The 22715-nt window shown below is 27.0% G+C and overlaps 1 protein-coding gene across 6 annotated transcripts in view; it reads right to left on the bottom strand.

The window, feature by feature from the left end:
* Positions 1-5088: 5088 nt before the first annotated feature.
* Positions 5089-22715, bottom strand: part of LOC101236772 (transient receptor potential cation channel subfamily A member 1) — a 103134-nt gene continuing 85507 nt past the window's right edge. For all 6 annotated transcript variants that reach the window (XM_065793163.1, XM_065793162.1, XM_065793164.1 and 3 more), the window contains 7 exons: positions 16909-17205; positions 10312-10433; positions 9299-9506; positions 6321-6494; positions 6165-6233; positions 5397-5552; positions 5089-5286 (listed from right to left, as the gene is read on the bottom strand). In XM_065793163.1, coding sequence (XP_065649235.1) covers positions 5131-5286; positions 5397-5552; positions 6165-6233; positions 6321-6494; positions 9299-9506; positions 10312-10433; positions 16909-17205 — 1182 coding nt within the window. In that variant the 3' untranslated portion in view covers positions 5089-5130. The remainder of the gene's footprint in view (positions 5287-5396; positions 5553-6164; positions 6234-6320; positions 6495-9298; positions 9507-10311; positions 10434-16908; positions 17206-22715) is intronic.

The following is a 22715-nucleotide window of genomic DNA, read 5'->3' as shown; positions in this document are numbered from 1 at the left end:
ACCATAATCAAAATGAATGAATGAAATTGACTCTCAAACTTTTCGCTTTGAAACTCCAAATCTTGTTCTTTAATAAAATCGTATACTTTCATATACAGTATACAAGTATACTGTCTTCTTTTTCTTGTATTGACAGAATGTTGAGTCAAAAGTAGCCACAACCAAAAGAGATTATTAAATCCATTTGGTTTGACAAGCGCTAAATTAATAACAACAAAATTTAAATTAGAATATATATATATATATATATATATATATATATATATATATATATATATATATATATATATATATATATATATATATATATATATATATATATATATATATAATATTTAATAATATATATAATAATATATGTATAAATATTTTTATACATTTATTAAAATTTGCACATTCTAACACCCCGTGCAATATCTGTCCCGCTTATTCTATGTATCTTTCTAACTCGACTTTTTCCGACTTTCACTCTAACTTACTTCATTCTTCTTAAATTCACTTACTCTTGTTCAGCGATGCTGGTGATGACGCTCATTGGTGAGCTGACCTTGTCTTCGCTGGCCCGGGTATGTGGCCTTTATATGGCAATTAGCCGGAGGAGGATAAGCCACAATACCCTATATATACAGTATCGGACAAAACGAGTGCAACCAAATAATGCTAATTTAGTTTCTTTATATAAAAGTGCTGCATTTTTTCAATTTAGAGAAATAACTATGTAACTGTTTAGAGACAAAGTTCATCAAGTTTTATTCATCACAAAGTTCATTATTTGTACACGAAAATTAATAAATTAATCAAAAGTTGATTTCCTTTTGGACAAAACAAGTGCAACTCGACAAAACGTTGACCAAGCTGTATTTCGCTATCAATATTTCGTGGCGAATCTTTTGTTGTCGATCACAGCCTTGCATCTTCGAGGCATAGATTCGATCAGGTGATCAATGAAACTTTGTGGAATCGCTGCCCAGGCCTTTTAGATTTGTTCAAACAGTTGTTCAAACAACGATTAATTCTGCGGTTGACGATCTCCCACAGGTTCTCGATAGGGTTGAGATCCGGAGATTGAGGCGGCCAATCCATCACCGATTGGTGGTTGTCTTGAAACCACTGCTTGACTACTTTTGCAGTGTGTTACGGATTGTTGTCTTGTTGAAAAACCCATTTTATTGGCATTTTCCATTCAGCATGAGGTAACATAACATCTTTCAGGATATTTTTATACATGAAGCGCTCCATTATTCCATCGTTTCGATGTATTGGACCTAGACCTTTAGCAGAAAAACACCCTCAGACCATTACGTTGCCTCCACCATGCTTCACGGTCTTATGGCAGTAACGTAAATCAAGGCGTTTTCCGGCCGGTCGACGTACATGTCAAATGCCATCGCTCCTAATGGTTTTGAACTTCGATTTATCACTTAACAGGATAGTTCGCAATTTCTGCACATTCCCGTCAATATGAGATGTAGCAAACAGGAGTCTTTCCTTCTGGTTTTTTTAGTGAAATCAGCGATTTCTTTGCAGGGCGTCGAGAAAACAATCCGGCTTCAACAGCACGTCGCCTGATTGTTCGGTCCGATACAGGCAGCACTAATTGCTTTTGTATCTCGACTGATGATATCCAGGGATCCTTCTTGACGGATCTGACGATCATAGAATCCTCTCTAGAAGTGGTGGAACGCTGCCTTCCACCTTTGTTATCTGCTGCCAACTTTCCCGTAGAACGATATTTGGAACATAGTCTTAATACGGTCCATTTTTTCACGCGATATTTATCACAAATACTTTTTTGTGACATTCCACTTACGTAATCGCCAATAATTTTCTTTCTTAGTTCCAATCCAAGACAGTCGGGAGCCATTTTTGCACTTGAAGTCATAATAATAATAAAAATAAATATTCACGGTTTTAAATTGTTTTATAACATCTATATTATGGTTTGAAACCATTTCGGCATCAAAATTCTGATTTTGGTTTTTATACTTTTGTCCAGTCACTAGCTTACTGTGCAACGATGAGATATATAAAAATTTTGACTCCCCGTTAAAGTTGCATCAAAAAAGAAAAGAAAATGGTGTTGAATCGACATATAACTTTATAAATTCGAATAGAGGAATTAATTCTTTATTTGAATCTACTTTTATTTTTTTCATAGTCGTACCCGTTTGATAATTGACTATTTGATAAAAGATTTTTATTTGATAAAATTTTATTCGATCATGTGCGGAATGATATGGTGTGCGGTTTGACCCGGTTTAACTCTAATTTATTTAACTCTGTTTTTAAAACGATATCTTTTGATGAGAAGTTTCTGAAGCATATATAACACTAGTATGCTCAACTATAATAACAATAATTATTATAAACAATTTATGCTAAACTGTTTATATTAATCAAATTTATCAAATCTTCCGGTAATAATTTTTTATATTTAGCAATCGTAATCGCTTGAAAAACGTCCTTCTAGTGCTTTTATTAATTTAGGAGTTGAATATTAAAAAATTCATTCGATAACTCAGAACCTAATTATGTTTTTCTTTTCTTTTTTTTTTGTTGTTGCTTTTTTAGTAGTAAATTACCCATTTATTTTCCATGATTCATTTTTTAAGTTAATTTTACGTTTTGAATTTTTATATTTTATGTAAGAGAATAAATCACGTCCGATCACATATTTTATTCATTTATTTTAATGCTTACGACTTTTGTTTGTACGTAATAAAGCTTATATTTGCTTAAAAGTAGTTACAGAATTTTCGACCTCATTTGGACATTGTATCATTCAATTTCGACATTGTATCAGAACATTTTAACAATGATGCATTAAATTTTGACACTATTGCATTAAATATTGACAGCGCTAAGAACATATTAATTAATATAAAATAAAACAGTTAGATTCTTTTGTAAATTATTTACGAGATTCTCGTAATGAGAATATAAAAACTTTTAGTTTATATGAAAACTAAATTTAAACAAAAATTTTTATCAAAAATAACAAATTGAAATGTAAGTTTATTCATCAACAGTTGATTCTCTTCTTGAACACGGAATCATAACCTAAGCATGTGCCCAAAATAATTTATGCACCCAGCACACTAGTAGTATTCATTGACACTGTTTGCTTGGCCCTCTTTCCAGCTAAAGAACACCTCTTCTAATTCATTAATTTCATCAAGAGATATTCAACAACCACCATCAATCCAATTTTTGATTAGTATCTTGGATTCTTCAGTTAACTTTTTTTTAGAACTACCTTTTAACTACGGTTCTATAGGCAAGTCATTTTTATATTTTTGAACAATTAAACAGATCGTAGTTTGTTCCAAAAACAATTGCAACTTCTGATGGTGCATTTCCTTTTAAATATGATTTAATCATCCTTGAACTGTTCTCATTGTTGATTGTTTGATTATATATTGCTGCTTAAAAAAATATTGAAATTTAATTGGTATTTAAATTTTTACTATTAACTTATTTTAATACTTTGACAAATATTTTGGATAATAAGAATATTTTTATTTTCTAGTTAAAAAAATATTATATAAACTTATAGTTTGATGTAAATTCATTATTATTGTGATATTAAAAATTTGGATATTTTTTTGGCAAATAAAAACTAATTAACCTGGTTAATAAAATGATGAATATGGCAATTAATAAGAGTTATTATGGGAACTTGAAATAATTAAAATCTACATGATTTAACAACAGTGTTGCAATTAAATGCAACAGTGTTATAATGTTAAAAATTAATAAAATTTCAAAATGAGATGATATAATGGCGAAATGAGGTTGGAAACCCAATATATTGCGCTGTATGGTCATTGCGATCACATTGTCATTCAATTCTTTTGATAACTTTAAGGTATTCCATTCCTCTGATGGCATTCAAGGTAACATTCTATTCCTTGGATAACATTCATGTCCATTCCTCTGATAGCGTTTGAGGTAACTTTCCATTCCTTTAATAACATTCCAGATAAATTTCATTCCTTTGATAACATTTAAGGTAACATTAAGGTAAATATTTTCCTTCGGTAACATTTAAGGTAACATTAAGGTAAATATTTTCCTTCGGTAACATTTAAGGTAACAAATTAGATTAAACAAAAGTTCTAAATAAAAAACTTAAATAAAAACACTATTTAGAACTTTTATTCAATAATTTATTCTTAAAATTTCAATAATTTGTTCCGAAATTAAAAAAAATAGGCCAATAGTTTATTCTTCAACTTTAAGAGTAAACTATTAGTCTTGCGATACTTAAGATCATTAATGTCTACAGGTGTGATGTAGTGGTGTATTTTTTGTTCTGTCTAATCGTCTGGTATGGTCTTGCTGTTTTTACGCAGTCTTCCACATTGAGTGAATAAAAATTATTAACAGTTAAATACTCCTTGGGCTAACATAACAGAGCCAGACATAAGAGATCCTAGAAAATAAATTTTATTTGATCAAATCCATACATTATAGTTATTATAAATTACAAGCATTTTATAGGCAAAAGAGCACATGCTGGTGTAGAATGAAATACATTAAAGTGAGATTTTAGCATCAAGCAAATAACCAGTAAGCAAATTAAGACTATTATATAATTTTTTTTTAGGCTCATTTTTTTCTGAAACTGACATTTTTTACTTGTCTAAAAATAACATTCCGATTAACTCAGGACTTTTTTTGAGTAAGATTTTTAAACCTTTATTATTTTAAAACCAAGTAACACAGATTGCTTCTATAAAAAACCATTTTTTCTGTCGGAAGTTAAAGTAATTGCCAGTTTCTATAGCTTTGTCGGTAGCCGTAGTTTTTTGTCAGTAGCCATACTTTAAACAAGTTATAACCAAACTTTAAACAAGTTATAAGTAAACTAGTTCTTTTTAGTAATATTTTAAAAATGTTTTTCATTGTTTATAAGCAAAAGTTTATTGTAAAATCGAACAGGGCCAACAAATGTACAAAGTCTTAAGAAAAACTAAAAAAGATTGGATAAAATCGTGATTTTTTACGTAGAATCACAGTTGCATTAAGTTATGCGGTTTAGACTTATTAATATAAATTATTTTAATGTATAAAAAAGAAAAAAAGTAGAAAATAGAATTTTAAATGATATAAAAGATAAATATAAATTCAAAAACGTTCGTTGATGGTAAGGTGAGCACTTAAATCAATCAACATATCTTCGACTCGAGTATTTTGGGCCTCAATAGCTTTCATTCTCCGTCGTAAACTAATCACAGTTTCTTTAAGTTCGCTGTGTTCTTTTTTAATAGTCTTCATGTTGTTCTAATGAGTAAAAAAAAAAATCCATCATCGACGTGATAATTTAATTAACATACATTTTTATTTAAATTTTTCAAATAATCAAGCCAATAAGATAAATCGTAGGCATTCACCTTTTTATTTAAATTTTTTTTAGAAGATTCGGAAGACCAAAAAAACCAGAAATTCCAAGATTTGTTTGTATTGGGATACACCGATTCTTCCAATTTTACCAGTTGCTTTTGTATTGAAACAGGTAAAGCTTTTTCAATATCCAAAGTTAAATTTACCTAAATGTAACAAAAAAAATAATCTTTTTTATTCGATATCTATTTTAGGTAACGTATTTTTCAAAAAAAAAAAACAAAAAAAAAAACTTCTTAGCTGTAACTGGCAATTGATCTATACATAAATGGTTAGAATAAGTTGTAACAACGATAGGGACACTGATCATACTTATTTATATATATAAAGGAAACACATTTTTTAACAAAAACGCCAACAGCGCAAATAACAAGGGTGGAAACCCTCAAAATAACTAAGTGTCAACGAATATTTGGTATTTGGGCATTGGTATATATATGGCTAATATATTTGGTATCTCTAATATAAATACAGATAATTTATGCAGATGCCATATTTATTTTTAAAAACTTTAAATATTTGATTTTAGTTTTTGTTTTTAGTTTTGAATATTTTTCTTATTTGGACTTTTACAAACTGATATACAGTAAGAAAATAAACAAAAAACTAAATCTCAATCTTTAAACTCAGTTTGTATACTATATACAATCTATATACTAATTTTTGGATCTTATAACATTTTCTTTTACAAACTTCAATAACTAAAATCCAAATTTTAACAAAAATAAAATCCAAAAAATGAGATGCCTTAAGCTTACCATCATTGTTAACCTCTTTAGTTCTGCCTTTTTTTGTACAGCTTCAATATCTTTAACAGCTAATCCAATCTAAAATTGTAAAAAACTTAAATCATAAAACAAATATCAAATAAAAGAATTAAAAAGCAACAATTTTTTTTTTGGTAAAAAAATTACCAATAAATTCATCAGTATAATGCAGTTAACAACTATAAAAATTGCTTGCAAAAACCATGAAAAGAGCATTGGATCATAATCATTATTGAATATGTTGTCAAACTCGTACTCTCCCATCATCCCAATTATTATTTTAGCCATTCCTCGCCCAGGTGTAGAAAATGAAGTTGGTGACTAAAAAAAAAGGTCATTAAAGCAGCAATAAAACAAAAATAAAAATACAATTATAAAATGGCAATAAAAAAAAAAAAAAAACTAAACATTTTCTATTGTTATTTAGCATCTTCAAAATTATGAGAAAAAATTTCTCATGGTAATCTCGATATTATAAACGACAAAAGATACGTTTTACCCACCTTATGGGTTGTTTCTTACATAGCATTTACAATGAGTCATTGGACTGAACAAATAAGCTTAAATAAAATTAGGAGAGGCAATTTTAGAAAAAGCTAACTTTGCAATAAATTGGATATATGGTTTCAATGAGGGGTTATAGTAATAAAAGATAATCCAAGAAAACATGCAGGACTCAGTAAGTCAGACTCAGTAAGAGTGTTGCAATTTATCAATATAAGAATAGCAAAATGAATGCAATTTAGCATTAAACAAATAAGTTTTGTTTTGGCTAAAATTCACTAGTCGCTGCAAGCTCTAAATTGCTACAGAGGAAATATCACCTTGTTATAAGTGATTTTTTCTTAAGTGTATAGTTGTATAAGTGTATAGTATATTATTATTATTTTTTTGTAGTTATTTAGGTGCTCCCAGAAGTCCTTACGGTCTTATCACAGAGCACCGTGGGAGAGCATTCTCCCACGGTGATGTTCGTGATATGTTGTTCGCGCCTCCTTCTGTACCAATGTCGCTTGTTGGGCTGGAGCTGGCATCGAACCTTGGACCTCTTGGTTCTCAGCCAGAACTATAACCATTGTGCCACGGCTGCTCAAATTATATTAAAATATATTATATTAAAGTAAGTGTAAGCAGTAGATAGTGTATAGCTGTGCAGTAAATAGAATCACTTTAGAGATTTATAAGAAGATAATTAATATAAATGGAAAACAAATTTGAACCAAGGATAAAACCTTATGATATCCCAAAGGTTAATAGAAACCAATAAAAGTGGTGTCCATCAAGGAAAACTTTAATACTGCAATTGAAAAGGACTATCAAAAGGCTTTGTTAAGTCAACAGCAATACCACTTGCTTTAACACATCCATCTAAGACACAATATAATTTTTCAGTCATTATGGTTAACAAATCATCAATAGAATAAGAATTTCGAAGTCTAAACTGATTGTCAAAAAAAAGTAGCTGGACTCAAGATAAAAGAATTTTTTAATTGAAAACTCAAAAATCTTGCAAATATTAGCAAGAACAATAAATACATACATATATATATATCTATATATATATCTATATATATATATATATATATATATATATATATATATATATATGTATATATATATATGTATATATATATATATATATACATATATATATATACAGATAGATAGATACATACATACATACATACATATATATATATATATATATATATATATATATATATATATATATATATATATATATATATATATATATATATATATATATATATTGTAAAATATTTTTTTTGTAAAATTGTTGCACAAAATTCTTTAAACCCATAAATTCCGAAGCTAAAGCCTTGTTTAACAATGCATTAACCAGTATGTATAGGATAAAAAGAAAAGTGCTAGATTCAAGAAATTAACTAGGATAAAGATTTTATGCAAACAGTTCTAGATTGATTTAAGTAGTAGCACATTGTCTATAATGTCTAGTAACATTAAAGTGAAGCTCTGTGAATATTTATTAAATGGTCTAAACCTAAAATTGTAAAAACACTTTGTATATACCACTTTTAAAGATTGTTTTATCTTTCCTGTTGATGATTTTTTCTTTTAATTTATGTTAATGACTTCTATAAATTCTTTGTTTTACATTTATGATAGTGACATCACACAAATTACAAGAAAGATTAAGAGTGAGTATTATTAGTAGACTGTTTTAGCTCCAGGGCCTTGAACAGGTGAGTTTTCTTTTTTAAAAAAAAGGTGCATAGAACCTATTTGTTTACCCAATTTATATTGTAATGTTAAAAGCTATGGTTTGAGGATATATAAAATTTTTAATGATAAACTTGATAGTAGAGAGTGATGTCTGTATTTGAGACATGTAGTGTAATGTTTAAAAAACTAATTACATTGTTTTAAATTTAGTATTAAATGATCATACCTATTTCTAATCAATTACTTTTCACAAACATTTTATACCTGGAGCCATCAATATATTTCTTTGCTGTTATAAAACTCAAAAACAAAAACTCTTAATTAAAAACACCAAGAGATAAACAAATACATATTCAGAATAATACCATGTAAATGTTATGTTATGGTGTTTCTAGCAAACAGAACACATTTTTTCAGCAATTTAATGAATTGATTTATTTTTGAAGTAAATTCTGAACAACTTGATTCATAAGCTTCTTTTATTTGACCAAAAGTAAAAGAAGAAGAAATTTGAGTAATTTGAGTAATACACTGAGCTTTCAAAAGATATTTATAGAATGGTTATTTTTGAAGGATATATAATTAATTATAGGTAATTAAGCTAGTTCCTTTTCTTTTAAATATTGCTCTGAAACTAAACATTGGCAACAATTACTGCTTTGTTCTTTTTCAACTTGTTTGAAATCAACTTTATTTCTTCCTCTATAATCTTCACATCCTTGTTTGCACCATTTATTTAATTATCCATTTAATGCTTGTATTACTGTAAAGATAGCATGAAATGATTTATATATTATATTCTAATCTATACATCCCTCATACATTCAGTTACAATTCAGTACAACTTGGTCTTAATCAGTGTAACTATAATTTTTATTTTATACACAGTTAAAATAAATTAATATAAAATCTTTAGTTACCACATTGAACATGACCATGTGCATACCAAGACCAAAAGCAATCACAAATAAAAATAAAACAGGAAATATTTGAGCAAAAGTCTTTAAAATATGTGTAAACATAACAACATATATTCCAAGCTTTGGAAATTTTCTTAAGAAAAGTACCAAGCCTAACCATGCCAGTGTTAATGTGGCTCCACCAAGATCAAAATATACACGTGAACACCTAAATCATAACATTCATAAAAAGAAAATTATAAAAAAAAATTAATTCTCATAAATACAATGATGGTGGTTGGGTGGAGGTGGGTGGACATAAAAAAAAGGTGATGGGGGATTAAGCATAAAGGAAGATGGGGAAATTTAAGACCAGATCTGATAAACAGTAGGTATGAATATTTTTCAAAATACACATAAAACAATATAATTCTAGTGTGGCTTGCTGTCAAATTAATAGTGCTTTTTATAACAGCTTTTTTATCATAACTTTAATAGGATTTAATATATATATAAATTCATACTATGGCATTAAAAAAACACACAAACTAATTTTTGATAAATTGAGAACTTTGTTGTCAACAATTAAAGCCTGATTTAACTAAGTTTTTATTCTTATCAGTGACTGAGAGTATATTTTCTTATTTTTAAGGCTGTTTACACCGATTTTTTTTATTTATATATTTAAAAAAAATTTTTTTGTCTTAATAGGATTGGCGATGGGTGGGAAAATTTTCAAAAATTAATAAACATCATCTCCCATGTATTGAGCACACAAGAGTAAGTTGCTTGTTGATTTTTCTAAACTGCTTGATACTTGGTTATGTATGTCAATAAATTTGTAGATAAATTGGTTATTATTCATGTATTTCTTGTAATATAGTAAATACTTGCTCTTATATTCCAATATGGTGATAGAAATGCTTTCTTATGTATGTATAAGGCTCTATATATTAGTTAATGTTAAAAAATCAGTCGGTTTATATATGTCAAAAGTTTTTGTTTTTAAAAAAAAAAAAATTCAAAATTTTTACCACAAATGATTTTTGTCACTAAAAGAAAATGAAGCATAAACTAATGAACAAACATATGTTGTCAGCTCCAAAACTCTGTGCATGTGAAGGTAATGATAAGGATGATTTAGAAACTTGATAAGCTAAAAGAAAAATTAAAAGATAATTAAAAAAAAAGTAAACGCCTTACAAAATATATATAAATATATATAATAAAAATTAGGCATTGTTTATAAAAATATTTTTTACTGTTATATCAAAGTGTGCATTTAATAATACCAATATATTATTACGAAAATATACTTAAACAGTTTGAGAATTATTTTAAAATCCTACTTTAAAAATTATAATAAAGCTGAAGCAACTAAGCATCTAACCAATCCTAAATAAAAATGGCTGTTGTTGAGTAAATTATACCAACTTAGTGATTTGTTTTTAACAAATCTAAGTCATTAAATAATTCTAGTTTGTATAACAGCAACAAAAAAAATCATTTATATAAATGCAGATAAAGATATCAGTTAAATATAGATATTATTATGCAAATTGTATAATTCTTATTTTATTAATTATAGGCTTGAAAACAATTGTTTATATAGTTTTAAATACAACTTTATACATAATTTTAATTTGTGAGAAAAAATGTAGCTATCGTGTTTTTAATGGATTTGAATAAGCAAAGAGAAAGAAAGTTTATCATTTTACATGGTATTAATGACTGAGAATTTTCAGGACAAAATTGCAGTACAACAAATTTATAATTTCTGAAGATGTGTTTGCTTTAAAAAAAAAGTAAAAAACTGCTTGAAATAAAAAAGTTGCTTAAACAAGAAAAGCACCATTAAAATTAATTTTGTAATTAGGGTATAAATTAAATTGAAGAATAAAAAAACTTCTTGCACCTAAAACATTTTATAACTAAATATTTTTATCTAAACATAATGAAAATGTTAATTTCAAAACATTGGTGAGGTTTGTGTTTGCATTGGTTAAACATTGGTAATGTATGTAATTACATTGGAAACACATCACAAAGCCGATCATATCCATTAAAAAAAAGAATTAGATAATTTTGTCCATCAAGCAGAAGATTTGAACTTTCTTAGACATTTAGTTCTATGCCCACAGATCAGTGAAATTAACCATCAAGTTTCTAACCAATCAGTTAAGTAAACTTAACCACTAAGTTGCTAACCAATGCATAAATGTGAATTAGTAATTGATTTAATTTGTTTTCAAGTTAGTACTAAATAAGCACAACTATAATGGGTAAAATTTGTAAAAAAAAATATTTGAAAACCACCTTTTTCCTTTCCAAAAATGGTGGTTTTTGAAAGAAAAAAAAAGAGACAATATAAGTGATATAATTTTTTTAATAGAACTGAAATTTTTCAAAAAAAAAAAAAAAAAAAAAAAAGAAAAATACCTCAGGTAAAAATCTTTTTTTAAAAATTAAATCTTTTTCTTAAAAACTTTAAATAACTAAAAAATACAACAACTGAACTGCTGATATATAGTAGTCTGCACAACAGGTACTTATACCCGACATGCCTAATATGTGTTAAAATTTCTTTTATAAAATATTTTATTTTCATAACGTTTAGTTTAGTAGACAAATCAATTTTATGATTTGTTTATTACTTTTTGTGCTAAATTCCATATAAAATTATTTCGTTAATTGTCATTTTTTATTTTACATGTGTAGGTAAATGAAGACCACTTAGGCTATAATAATTATAGTCTAAGCGGTTTCCATTTACAATAAGTAATTTGTAGATATATGCATATGTATCTATAAACATTTATTTTGCTCTGTTCTTTAAGAACGTTGAGCACTCTATTTGTAAAATACACTAATATAATTTTATATATATATATATATATATATATATATATAAATATATATATATATATATGTATACATATATATATATATATATATATATATATATATATAAATATATATATATATATATATGTATACATATATATATATATATATATATATATATATATATATATATATATATATATATATATATATATATATATGTGGCTATTTCCACGATGGAAGAGATAAATTTCGTGTTTAAAAATATCTTTTTTCAAAGGGTTTTATTTCTTTAATTATAGTTTAAACACCTTAAAATTATTGTTAAAATAAATTTTGAGTAGAAAATGTTTGAACCGAGTAGATAAATTTGATGAATGTCAGCAACTGTTTGTTCTTTTTATTATTCGAAAAAGTGAGTAAAATTTGAGGGCGAGTTATTGCAATATTTTAAACAAAACATATCCATATTTTTGTTTAGAAAGAATCTTTGAGATTACATATATGTCTTGAGTAAAAAAACTTTTACTCTTTAAAAATAATTCAAGTGTTTTTATGTCACATACACATCTGCAAAAATTACGTTGCGTCACTGAACTAAAAGCTAAAAAAGTTTAATTATCGCAATGAAATTATGCTTTATGGCGAGGTTTTTTTAGAAATTATATATTTTAATGTAAACTTTTAATCATTACTAAAAAAAAAATTGGTCAAAAAGCATTGTATTAACATATAGTTATAGTTTAAAAGCTGTTGCGTCACTGAACCCATCGACGGGATAATTAGCGTTTTATAAAATAGCGCGGTAAGGAAGTCAAAATAACATCCAAAAGTTCAGATTTCGTTGTGGGTTTTCAAATTTTTCAAATTCGAATAAATTTTTGCATTTTAGTATTGTGAAGGACTATTAGTAAATATTAGTAAACTTTTGGATTTATGTTAACATTTTCTTATAAAGTTGTAAATTTTTAAGAAATGGAATCAAAATTAGAAGTAAAAAAAAAACGTTATGCAGAATACCAAGCTAATTATGTTTCTCGGAATGCTGATTTGGAAATTGAAATTGAAAGCCGATCCTAATAAAAAGCAGCATATGCTGCTAAAGCAAAATTAAGAGTTTTAAAAAGTCGCGCTTTAAAAAGAAAACTTTTAAATCAATATCAAAGACCAAGCTCATCTTTTAAAAACGTTCAACAAAGAGGAAAAGCATTGAAAAAAGTTTTACAAAGCACTACAAATTTCAAAGGAGAAACAATCTGAAATTCTTTTTATTCTTTCAAATAGCTCTGCTTGTAAAGATAATTCGGGTCTACCTCCAGCATGTTCAAAGCTGTATGGTCTTTCTGAAAGCGATGTTTTAGCAGTTGCAAACTTTTATAATGAAGATGAAGTTTCCCAAATATCACCAAACAAAAAAGATGTCACTTATCTTTTTCAATTATCTGACGGAAAAGCAAACAATATTCAGATACGTCATTTATATTATACGCTAAAAGAAGCTTTCGAGTTATTCAAGGAAAAGCATCGTCACATAAAAATTGGACTCAGCAAATTTTGCGACCTTCGTCCACGCAATGTAAAATCAGTTACAAAATTTCCGCATAATGTTTGTGTTTGTAGTTTGCATGAAAATATGCAATTTGCCTTAAATGCATTAACAAAATCAATTCAAGCGCCTTCAATCAAAGTTGGATTTGAAATGATAAATAACTTTGTTTATGAACCGTACATATACGATTGCGCCTATGACAAATGCGTTACATGCAAAGGTATGAAACAGTTTGATAAACACTTGCAAACTGTTAATACATTTGGTTTCGAAGTATCCTGGGACGAGTGGAGAAAGCCTGAAACTAAAACATATGCAAACATTGAAAAAATTTCAAAAAAGTCTACTGTAACAGAATTCATCCAACACATATCAGCAATGCATGATAAGTTTGTTAAACACGCATTTGTAAAGAAAAACCAATCAACAATTTTTAATAAACTGAAGGAGGTTTGGATAAGTGTTAATTCTGAAATTGCAGTAATCCAAGTTGACTGGGCTGAAAACGCTAGGTGTTTCTATCAAAATGAGCCACAAGCGGCTCATTTTGGTCAAAATCAAGTTTCTATCATGACCCTAGCAGTCTGGAACATTGAGTTAAAAACATTTGTCATAGTTTCAGATTCAACTGATCATACTAAGTCTTCCATTATACCGTACATTGACAAAATCCTTCACTTTATTCCTGATCAAGTCAAAGAAGTACACATGTTCAGCGATAATGCCACTTCTCAGTTCAAAAACAAAAGCATTATGGCTGCAATGGTTGTGTTTGAAAAACATTTTCATAAAAAATTCTTCTGGCATTTCTTTGCAGCGATGCACGGGAAAGGAGTGGTTGACGGAATAGGAGCTACTGTTAAGCGAATCGCAGCCCTGAGAGTTAAAACTAGTCAATACGAAATCAGGTCAGCAGCAGATTTTGCGTTAGCATTACAAGATTTACAAATATCTGTAATTCACATGTTAGAAAACAATACAAGACAACAAAAAAATGAACTTGGATTCAGTTAAATTTTAAGTTATTCAAGAAAAATCAAAGGTATATCAAAATCACATTATTTTTATGTTCAGAATGATAACGTTGTTCCAATGTTATTTTCACCTGAGTATAATTAAAGTTTATTACAAAATAACAAAACTTTTTAAAATAATTTTAATTTTGTCTTTTTGTTTCGTCACTGAACGTTGTGTCACTGAACTGATAGTTTTTTTTCTGTAAAATAAAACGATATGAAAACTTTATTGTTTGTGGCTTTTTTTATGACTACCTTATTGCAAAATGAATAAATTACAACAAAAAAATCTAATAAGTCAAGCAAGAATTAAAATTTCAGCGAAAACTCCATTTAAAAGTATGCTGATAAAAAAACACTTTTTTCCGCGTTGCGTCACTGAACTCATGTTTTAATTTTTGCTATGTAGCAGTGTTATGTTAATGCAATTGTGTTTAGTTTATATTATAAAATTTTAATTCAAGATTGATTTAGAGTAATAAAAAATTATTTTTGAGTTATAGAAAAATTTCTATTAATAAAAATCTCTCCGCATGATGCGTCACTGAACTATGGAATTGGCCATATATATATATATATATAATATAGAATTAAACTGGAAATTAAATTTTTTTAAATACTTTATAATATTATATATTTATTTTAATGTTTCCATTAGTTTTATTAGCTACCTAAATTATATAAATAAAGTATAAAGTTAAACACATAAGTGTTAATATAGCATAGCATAATATTATATAATTTATTTTGAATTTTGTAAGTTGTGTAGCAATAAAGATAAATTAAAAACCATATCTAAAATTATGTTCTTTTAGTTTAAAGCAACTTTTAGTTTAACCTTTACTTAAAAAAATGAAGTAATAAAAGTAGTAAAGATAACCTTTACTTAAAAAAATGGATGATTTAAAAACCAAGATTTTTACAAAATTTTAAAACAGTGATCTAAAAACAACAGTGATGTAAAATTTACATCACCATTGTTTAAAATTTAACAAATAGAACAATTTCAGATTAAATAAACTAGTAAATCAAAAAAAAATTCTTTTTTCAAATCCATGCAAGCAGAATTCTATTCTTTATGCAAGCAGAATTCTATTGGGCCTAGAAATTCTTTTTTTGTTATCTTTTGTAGAAGGAAAAATTACTGTTACGTTTTTAAATTTTTTTTTATTAATTCAGTGTTCTTATGGGGAAAAACAAATTAAATTTTTGTTAACTTAATTAACTTTTTTTGGTCAAATTTTTCCATTTCCTTGTATTGTCATCAAAAATGATTAAGTGTGCAAAATTTGAGCAAAATTGGTTGAGAAAAAAGCTTTCAAAAATTGATTTCAAATTTTGTGGCACACAAACATATATAGAAAGTAACCTTATATAAAGCATGGAAAAATGGAAGAGAAATTGATTAATTAATAATAGAAAGTTAGGAGGAAGGAGGGAGAAAAAAAATCATTATAAATGTAATTTATAATTTAAAAAATGTGTACAAAATAGTTAAACTTGTTTTAGTGACATTTGTCTAAGCACAAATCACAAATCAGCAGTTTCATAAAACTGTTTTTAATTAACTTTTCATTTTAATTAGTTTCTTTTTTTTTAATTCTCTTGTTAGCCGCAGTTGTTAGCTACAGTTGGACAATTTTTGAGGGAGCATTTATTGATGGCACTAAATTTTAAACTGATTTATTATATATTTTATTAAACAAACCATAAAATTCATTTTCATTTATAATTAGAAACTATTTTGTTTAAACAACTGGGTTGACTAGAATTGAAACCACAACATGGTTGTAAAACTTTATTTTTTATGTAAAATTTATCTACTGATTTAAATAGATAATGTTATTCAATATAAAATCATATAATATTATGTCATGAACTCTATTGAATTGTCCCATAATTAATACTATCTTATTTCAGAAATTTTTTTTTTTTATCTGTTAAAATTAAGTATAAAATATTTTCTATATTTTTTTTTTACTTGAAAAATTGGTTAAAAAACCATTTCAAATTAAAACATTTTTTTTTTACATCTTTTTAATTGCTTGATTGATTAGATTGCTACTTAATTAAGGAGAGGTTGACTCAATGCAATTTTAAGTATGCTGATTGATTAGATTCTTACTTAATTTGAGATTAAGATTGTTTAAAGTTTGATTTAAAGTATTACACCCAACATACCTCCAATATAATAAACCAAAAAATTTTAAAAATCTACTTACCTCTATTCCTAAACTGATGCAACTTAATATTATTACAACATATCTGCCAGGATCAATAAAGAACATAATAGCAGAACTTGCCTTGTCAAGAGGAACACAAAAATCTGTTATTTCATTATTAATTGTATCATTATAAATAGCTTTCAAAGACAACCCATAGCCAGTAATAAACAAAAGAAAAATCATATACAAAAACAGTCTTGAATAATATACATATCTACCACAGTTGCTCCACTTGTGTCTAAGGAAATATGTAACCAAAGGATGTGATAGTAGTTTAGTACACTTGTATTTCACCTGAAGTAAAAAGACATTTTATAAAACTAAAAATTTTATTTTAGTTTTATAAAAAAAAGGTTATTATCAAAATTTTTATTTATATTTATTTTCATATAACTTGTTATTAAATTATTAATGACGTTTATGTTTCATACAAAATAAAAACATAAATTTAAAAAATGATGTCATCAAAACTATTAAAGTAGGTGTGGGTATTAAGGCCCACCTAACAGACTTTTGGTCATCTGGGCCTTGAAAATTAAGTTTAAAAAAATATTTTGATTGCTGCTTAAGATTAATAATTCCTTGATGTAAAAATGATATCTGCATATTGAGAAATTAACTATAACAAAAGTTATTCATGTTTTTTTAACATGCCTTAAGTGGGCCTTATTACCCCCCTAGAGGGGTAATAAGACCCATGTAAAAAATAGAAAAAAACAGAAAAAAAAAACAGAAAAAAACAGTAAAAAATTAGGAAACATTCTTTTAATGCATAGTTTATCTCACATTTATAAAATAATAAATAATTTTGCATATTTATATACTTCAAAAGAACCAATTTTTATACAACAATGAATAACAATAGAAAATTAAAAAATTCAATAAAAAAATGTTACAAAAAAAATCATTAATCTTCACAGAATGAACATACTAACTCTTACTCATCTTCAGAATCATACCAGATGCACGTCTCATGGTACCATACTTTACATTTACAACATTGTTGCATACTTTCCACAGACTTTTGCTGGCACAAGGAACAAAACCAATCATTCACATCCACACTTACAGACTTACTTTTCTTTAAATTTGCTATTCCTTTGCTCTTTTTATTAACAGCTTTAGAAGTGGAAGATTGAAAATCTTCTTTCATCAGGGCTTTAGCAACATAGTTAAAACTTTTTTTGAGGCTGATCATAGCCATATTTTTCTTTTTAGCAGGACTCGACATTAAATCAGTGAAACTAGCATTAAGATTCATTTTGGGTTGATTGACTAGAGCTGTTGAGGGAATGGGTTGGTCGACTGAACCCATATGTAGGTATGTAATTTTTAGTGGACCTTATTACCCGCTTTGGCCCTGCCACTTTAATCAATAAAGTATCCTTTTGTGTCAACACGTGCATAAATATTACATGTTGAGTAATGATAGATAATAAATACTTAATGCAAATGAATGCACTTGAAAAAAATAGAAGCATTATAAAATATTTAAAAATGTGAAAATATGTACCTTAAAAATAAGACTTGAGTAACTATTGACGGAACCAATGAAGTAATCTTGCTTTGTCAAGCGCACAGTAAAGAATGGCTAATTTTTTTTTGCTGCCAGTGATAAAACCAGATAACTCTAATATTTAAATGTCAAAAAAAAAATTTGCATTTAATATTTTCCCGTAGTTTGGACTAGTGGGTCTTATTACTCGCTGGGCCTTAATACCACACCCACCTTAGTATTGTACCATCCAAAGGCCCATAGCCCAAATGGTCAATAAACTGCTATCAGCTTTTGAGTTTGACAATACAATAGTTTTGATAACATCATTTTTTTTTGATTTTCATTTTGAGTGTGACAAGCTAATGCCAATGCAAAAGTGCACCCCCGACAATAACACAATTAATGGCATATGTATAAAAACATTATTGACACAATTTTTGTAAAAAAAAATATCGTTCATCAACAACATTACAATAAACTTTTTGTCAAATAATGAAAAAAAGAAACAGGTTTCAAATCAATAAAAAATAGAATTAAATAACATGTTTTGTGACATGTGTTGATATTTTATGCCTATTTTTAGATTTTTTTCATGCATAATGCTGTATCGCAAAAATCCAAAACAAACTTTCTTTGTTTATCATTTAGATCTCTGAGGAAACTTTTTGATCATAATTGAACCTAAAATATATGGCCACATTTTTTAGATTAAAAGTTTTCCATTACGTGACAGCAAGTTTAATAAAATCACCAGTCTTATTAACGTTTGAGATAGTAGAAGTTTCAGGGTGATCAAGAAAAACATTGTAAATATTATCAGAAAAGAAGTTTTGCTTTCCGAATTCATTATTTTGTATGTTTTTGATAACGTTAATAAAAGTCAAACAACAAAAGAGTTTCATCTGTAGTTAACCAAGGTTTTTCACTAAATGTTAGAGTTAGACTTTTATCACATAAAAATCTAACTCTAACATTTAATGAAAAACATTAAATGTTTGAGTATATACCGTAAGCAGGTATATTCCGCCGCATTTAATTCAAACATTTACTGAGACAGTGAGACAGTGCAGAGATTTCCGGATTGGCGGACGCTTTTTTAAACGAATTTTAAAATAAATTAAAAAAAATAAATAAATAATAAAGAAAGTAAAGAAAAGAAAAAGGTCGAAATAAAAAAGCAAAAAAACATAAACAAAAAAATTAAAAACCAAATCAAACAAATAAACAAAAGAAAAAAAAGAATATATAATAGTAAAAAATATAAAGAAAGTTACAAAATATATAAAAATCATCAATCTCCGTTTTTGAAGAAACTAAAAATAATGATTTTTCAAATTTAATAATTTTAAATTTTTTATTCATTTTAGGGAGACGCTATGTGTTTTGTTGAGTATTTTGATAAGATTTCCTTTTTTTATTTGAATATTTTTATTTACTATGAACACTCAATACTTTTCTTCACAAAATGTTTGTGTCTGTGTGTATGTGTGATGTGTATGTGTGATATATGCGTGTGATGTCTATGTGTGTGTGACACGTTTTTATTTGTGAGTGTTATTGGAAAAAAAAAATTTATTTATTTATATTTATATTTTAAAGAAATGTTTATAGTACTTTTATTGTTTTTATTATGATTATCGGTATTAGGATTATTATATTTATTAAATAATTTTTACTTTTTTTGCAGTAATTGTTTCAGTTAAATGGGTAGGTTGTTAAGTTTTGTCAGTATATAACTGTTTGTAACTTTCCAATCTGTGCGTAATATTCAATTATTGTTTTATAATTGATATTGGTTTCATAGTATATAATTTTCTTATTATTCTTATAATTGTTAATCATCATTATTATTATCATTATTATTTGTATTATTAATATTATTTCATGATATTTACTAAAGATTAGTTTTCAACTATTTGTAAACCACCTTGATTGTACGATCTTTTATCAAAATATATTGATTGATTGATTGATTCAGTGTCACCAGGTATAACAAATAAAAATCATTATAATACAAAAACAAACCGTTAAAAAGATTATTAGACACAAAGACATTAAAAAAAGCATGAGAAAATACAAAATAGGATTTAGAATTTAAATCCTATTTTATATTTAAATTAAATGTTGACGTCAGATAATGTGATAATAAATAGCCCCTAAGCTTTTGTTTTCACGTTATAACCATCACCGCAATTAAGAAAATTTCCGCCACTTCCCAACTCTTGTTGAACTTGAACTTTGTTTATTTCCAGTGATTCTTGAATTTTTCGAATATGATATTCTCGAAGCAATTGATATGGTTTGGGATGTAATCAGTCAAACGTATCTTGGCATAATTTGGAATGTTCAGTAGCACGCGAACTGACCCATTTTCTTTTCATACTATTTTTCAGGTGCTAACTACATCTTGATGTAATTTTCTTTTTGGTTTCACCAACGTATATAGAGTTGCATGAACATTTTATTTGGTAGACGCCTGGGTTTGTATATGGAGGAAGTTTTGTTTTATTGTTGCAGAATATATTGTTTAAATTTTGATGCTGATGTAAATATAACTTTTGCGTTTTGTTTTTTATATCCTTTTCTAAGTTTGGAACCAACAATTGGTATCCATTGTAGCATTATAAATGGTGGGTTGTCATTTGGTTAATAATTGGTATTTTTTAAATCTATTTTTATATAGTCTCATGCAATATTAGTTAAATTTTTCTTATCGTGCCCGTTTTCAACAAACATTTTTATTAGAAAATCAATTTCTTGTTTGGAGGTATTTTTGAGAACACTTTCTTTTTGCACGGCATAAAAACCCTTTGAACAAGCCAGTGATAATATTAGGATTAAGGTTTGAGTTTGGTTTAAGTTGAATATTAGCTATTGCTTCTTTTCGATGTATTTGAAATTGATAAGCTCTATGCATTGTGTTTGTAATATTAATATCTAGAGTATTTTATGGCAGGATTTTGTTCGTTTAGAATATTTAGAAACACTTGCTGTTGTTTTATTGAGTTAAAGCGAACGTGACAATTGCCTACATACCTCATGAAAGTTTTTAGTTCACATGTATGAATAGTAGCTATATTAAGGGCTTTTCTTTCTATATTTTGTAAAAACGCTTTCGCCAAGTCAATTCTATAGGATGGATATAAATTGACTATATAAAATGAAACTTGAACTTCATTGGGATCTATTTTCCATTGACTCGCTTTATTAACAACATTATTCAAATTAATAAGTCTATTTTTGTTTTTGTTTAAGGTTGGTTGAGTGATATTAACGAGGTATTTCGATGTCCCACATGGTGGTATGTTGATTGTTGATTCAACAGGACGCATCATTAGAATATATGGAATGATTAAGGTGCATAAACCTGAAAATGATTAGGTAATCATTTTCGGGTTTATGCACATTAATCATTCCATATATTCTAGGTGGCACATATTCTGATAGACTTACCCTCTGAATCTTAAATCTGAATTCATCTTTAATTTTCTTATTGAAATACCTCATTATTTAGTTAAATTATCTTTTAATCTTAATTTTAAATAATTTTTCAAAATTTTACAGTTTTTTCTTGGAGATTCTGCCTGTTTTGATTATCCTGTTTTTCAAGTCGCAAAGCACACATTTTAATATTAGTTATAATGTCCATATAAGGGATTTTTTTCTGTAAAGGCACAAACTTTGGACCTAGATTGAGTCATTCAGTTTTTTTGCTTTATCCAAAATAGCATTAGTTAAATTAGGTGTAGCAGTTTTAACAAATTGATTAGGAGGATCTATTCTAGAAGAATTTTTTATGAACGATTCGATCAAAAAAATAACAGACATTTCAAACAATGCACAAAAATATATAAAAAAATAAACAACCTAAAAAACAGGACAATTAAAAAATTACATAAAAATACATGTCAATTTAAACACATAATGTACAATATAATTAAAAAATTTTTTTTCTTCTTCTTTTTTCCGCTGTAAAAACTTTATTCGATATTTTTGTTAGTGGTACTTTTTCTTATCTTTTTCGAACTTTTTTATTTTAACTTTAAACTTTGTAATGTTAATTTGTTGATGAACGTACTTGATATAAATTCCATCGTTTTCAATAAAACAGAAATTTTTAGAAATAAAATTGTCATACAACTTTCTGCCGCGGGTTCTTGCACTTTTTTGTTGAGTTTAAGAACGGTTAGGCACTTTTTGTGCTTTAAAAGAATGAAAACCATGTTTGTTTCTAACTTTTGCAACAAAACTATGAGAAAATCCATATATTTTTACGCGTTCCCGTAGTGAAAGGCTTGGGTTATTC

Source organism: Hydra vulgaris, chromosome 03 (assembly GCF_038396675.1).
Source record: "Hydra vulgaris chromosome 03, alternate assembly HydraT2T_AEP".
Classification (NCBI taxonomy): Eukaryota; Metazoa; Cnidaria; class Hydrozoa; order Anthoathecata; family Hydridae; genus Hydra; species Hydra vulgaris.
This window is presented reverse-complemented; position numbering and strand designations above follow the sequence as displayed.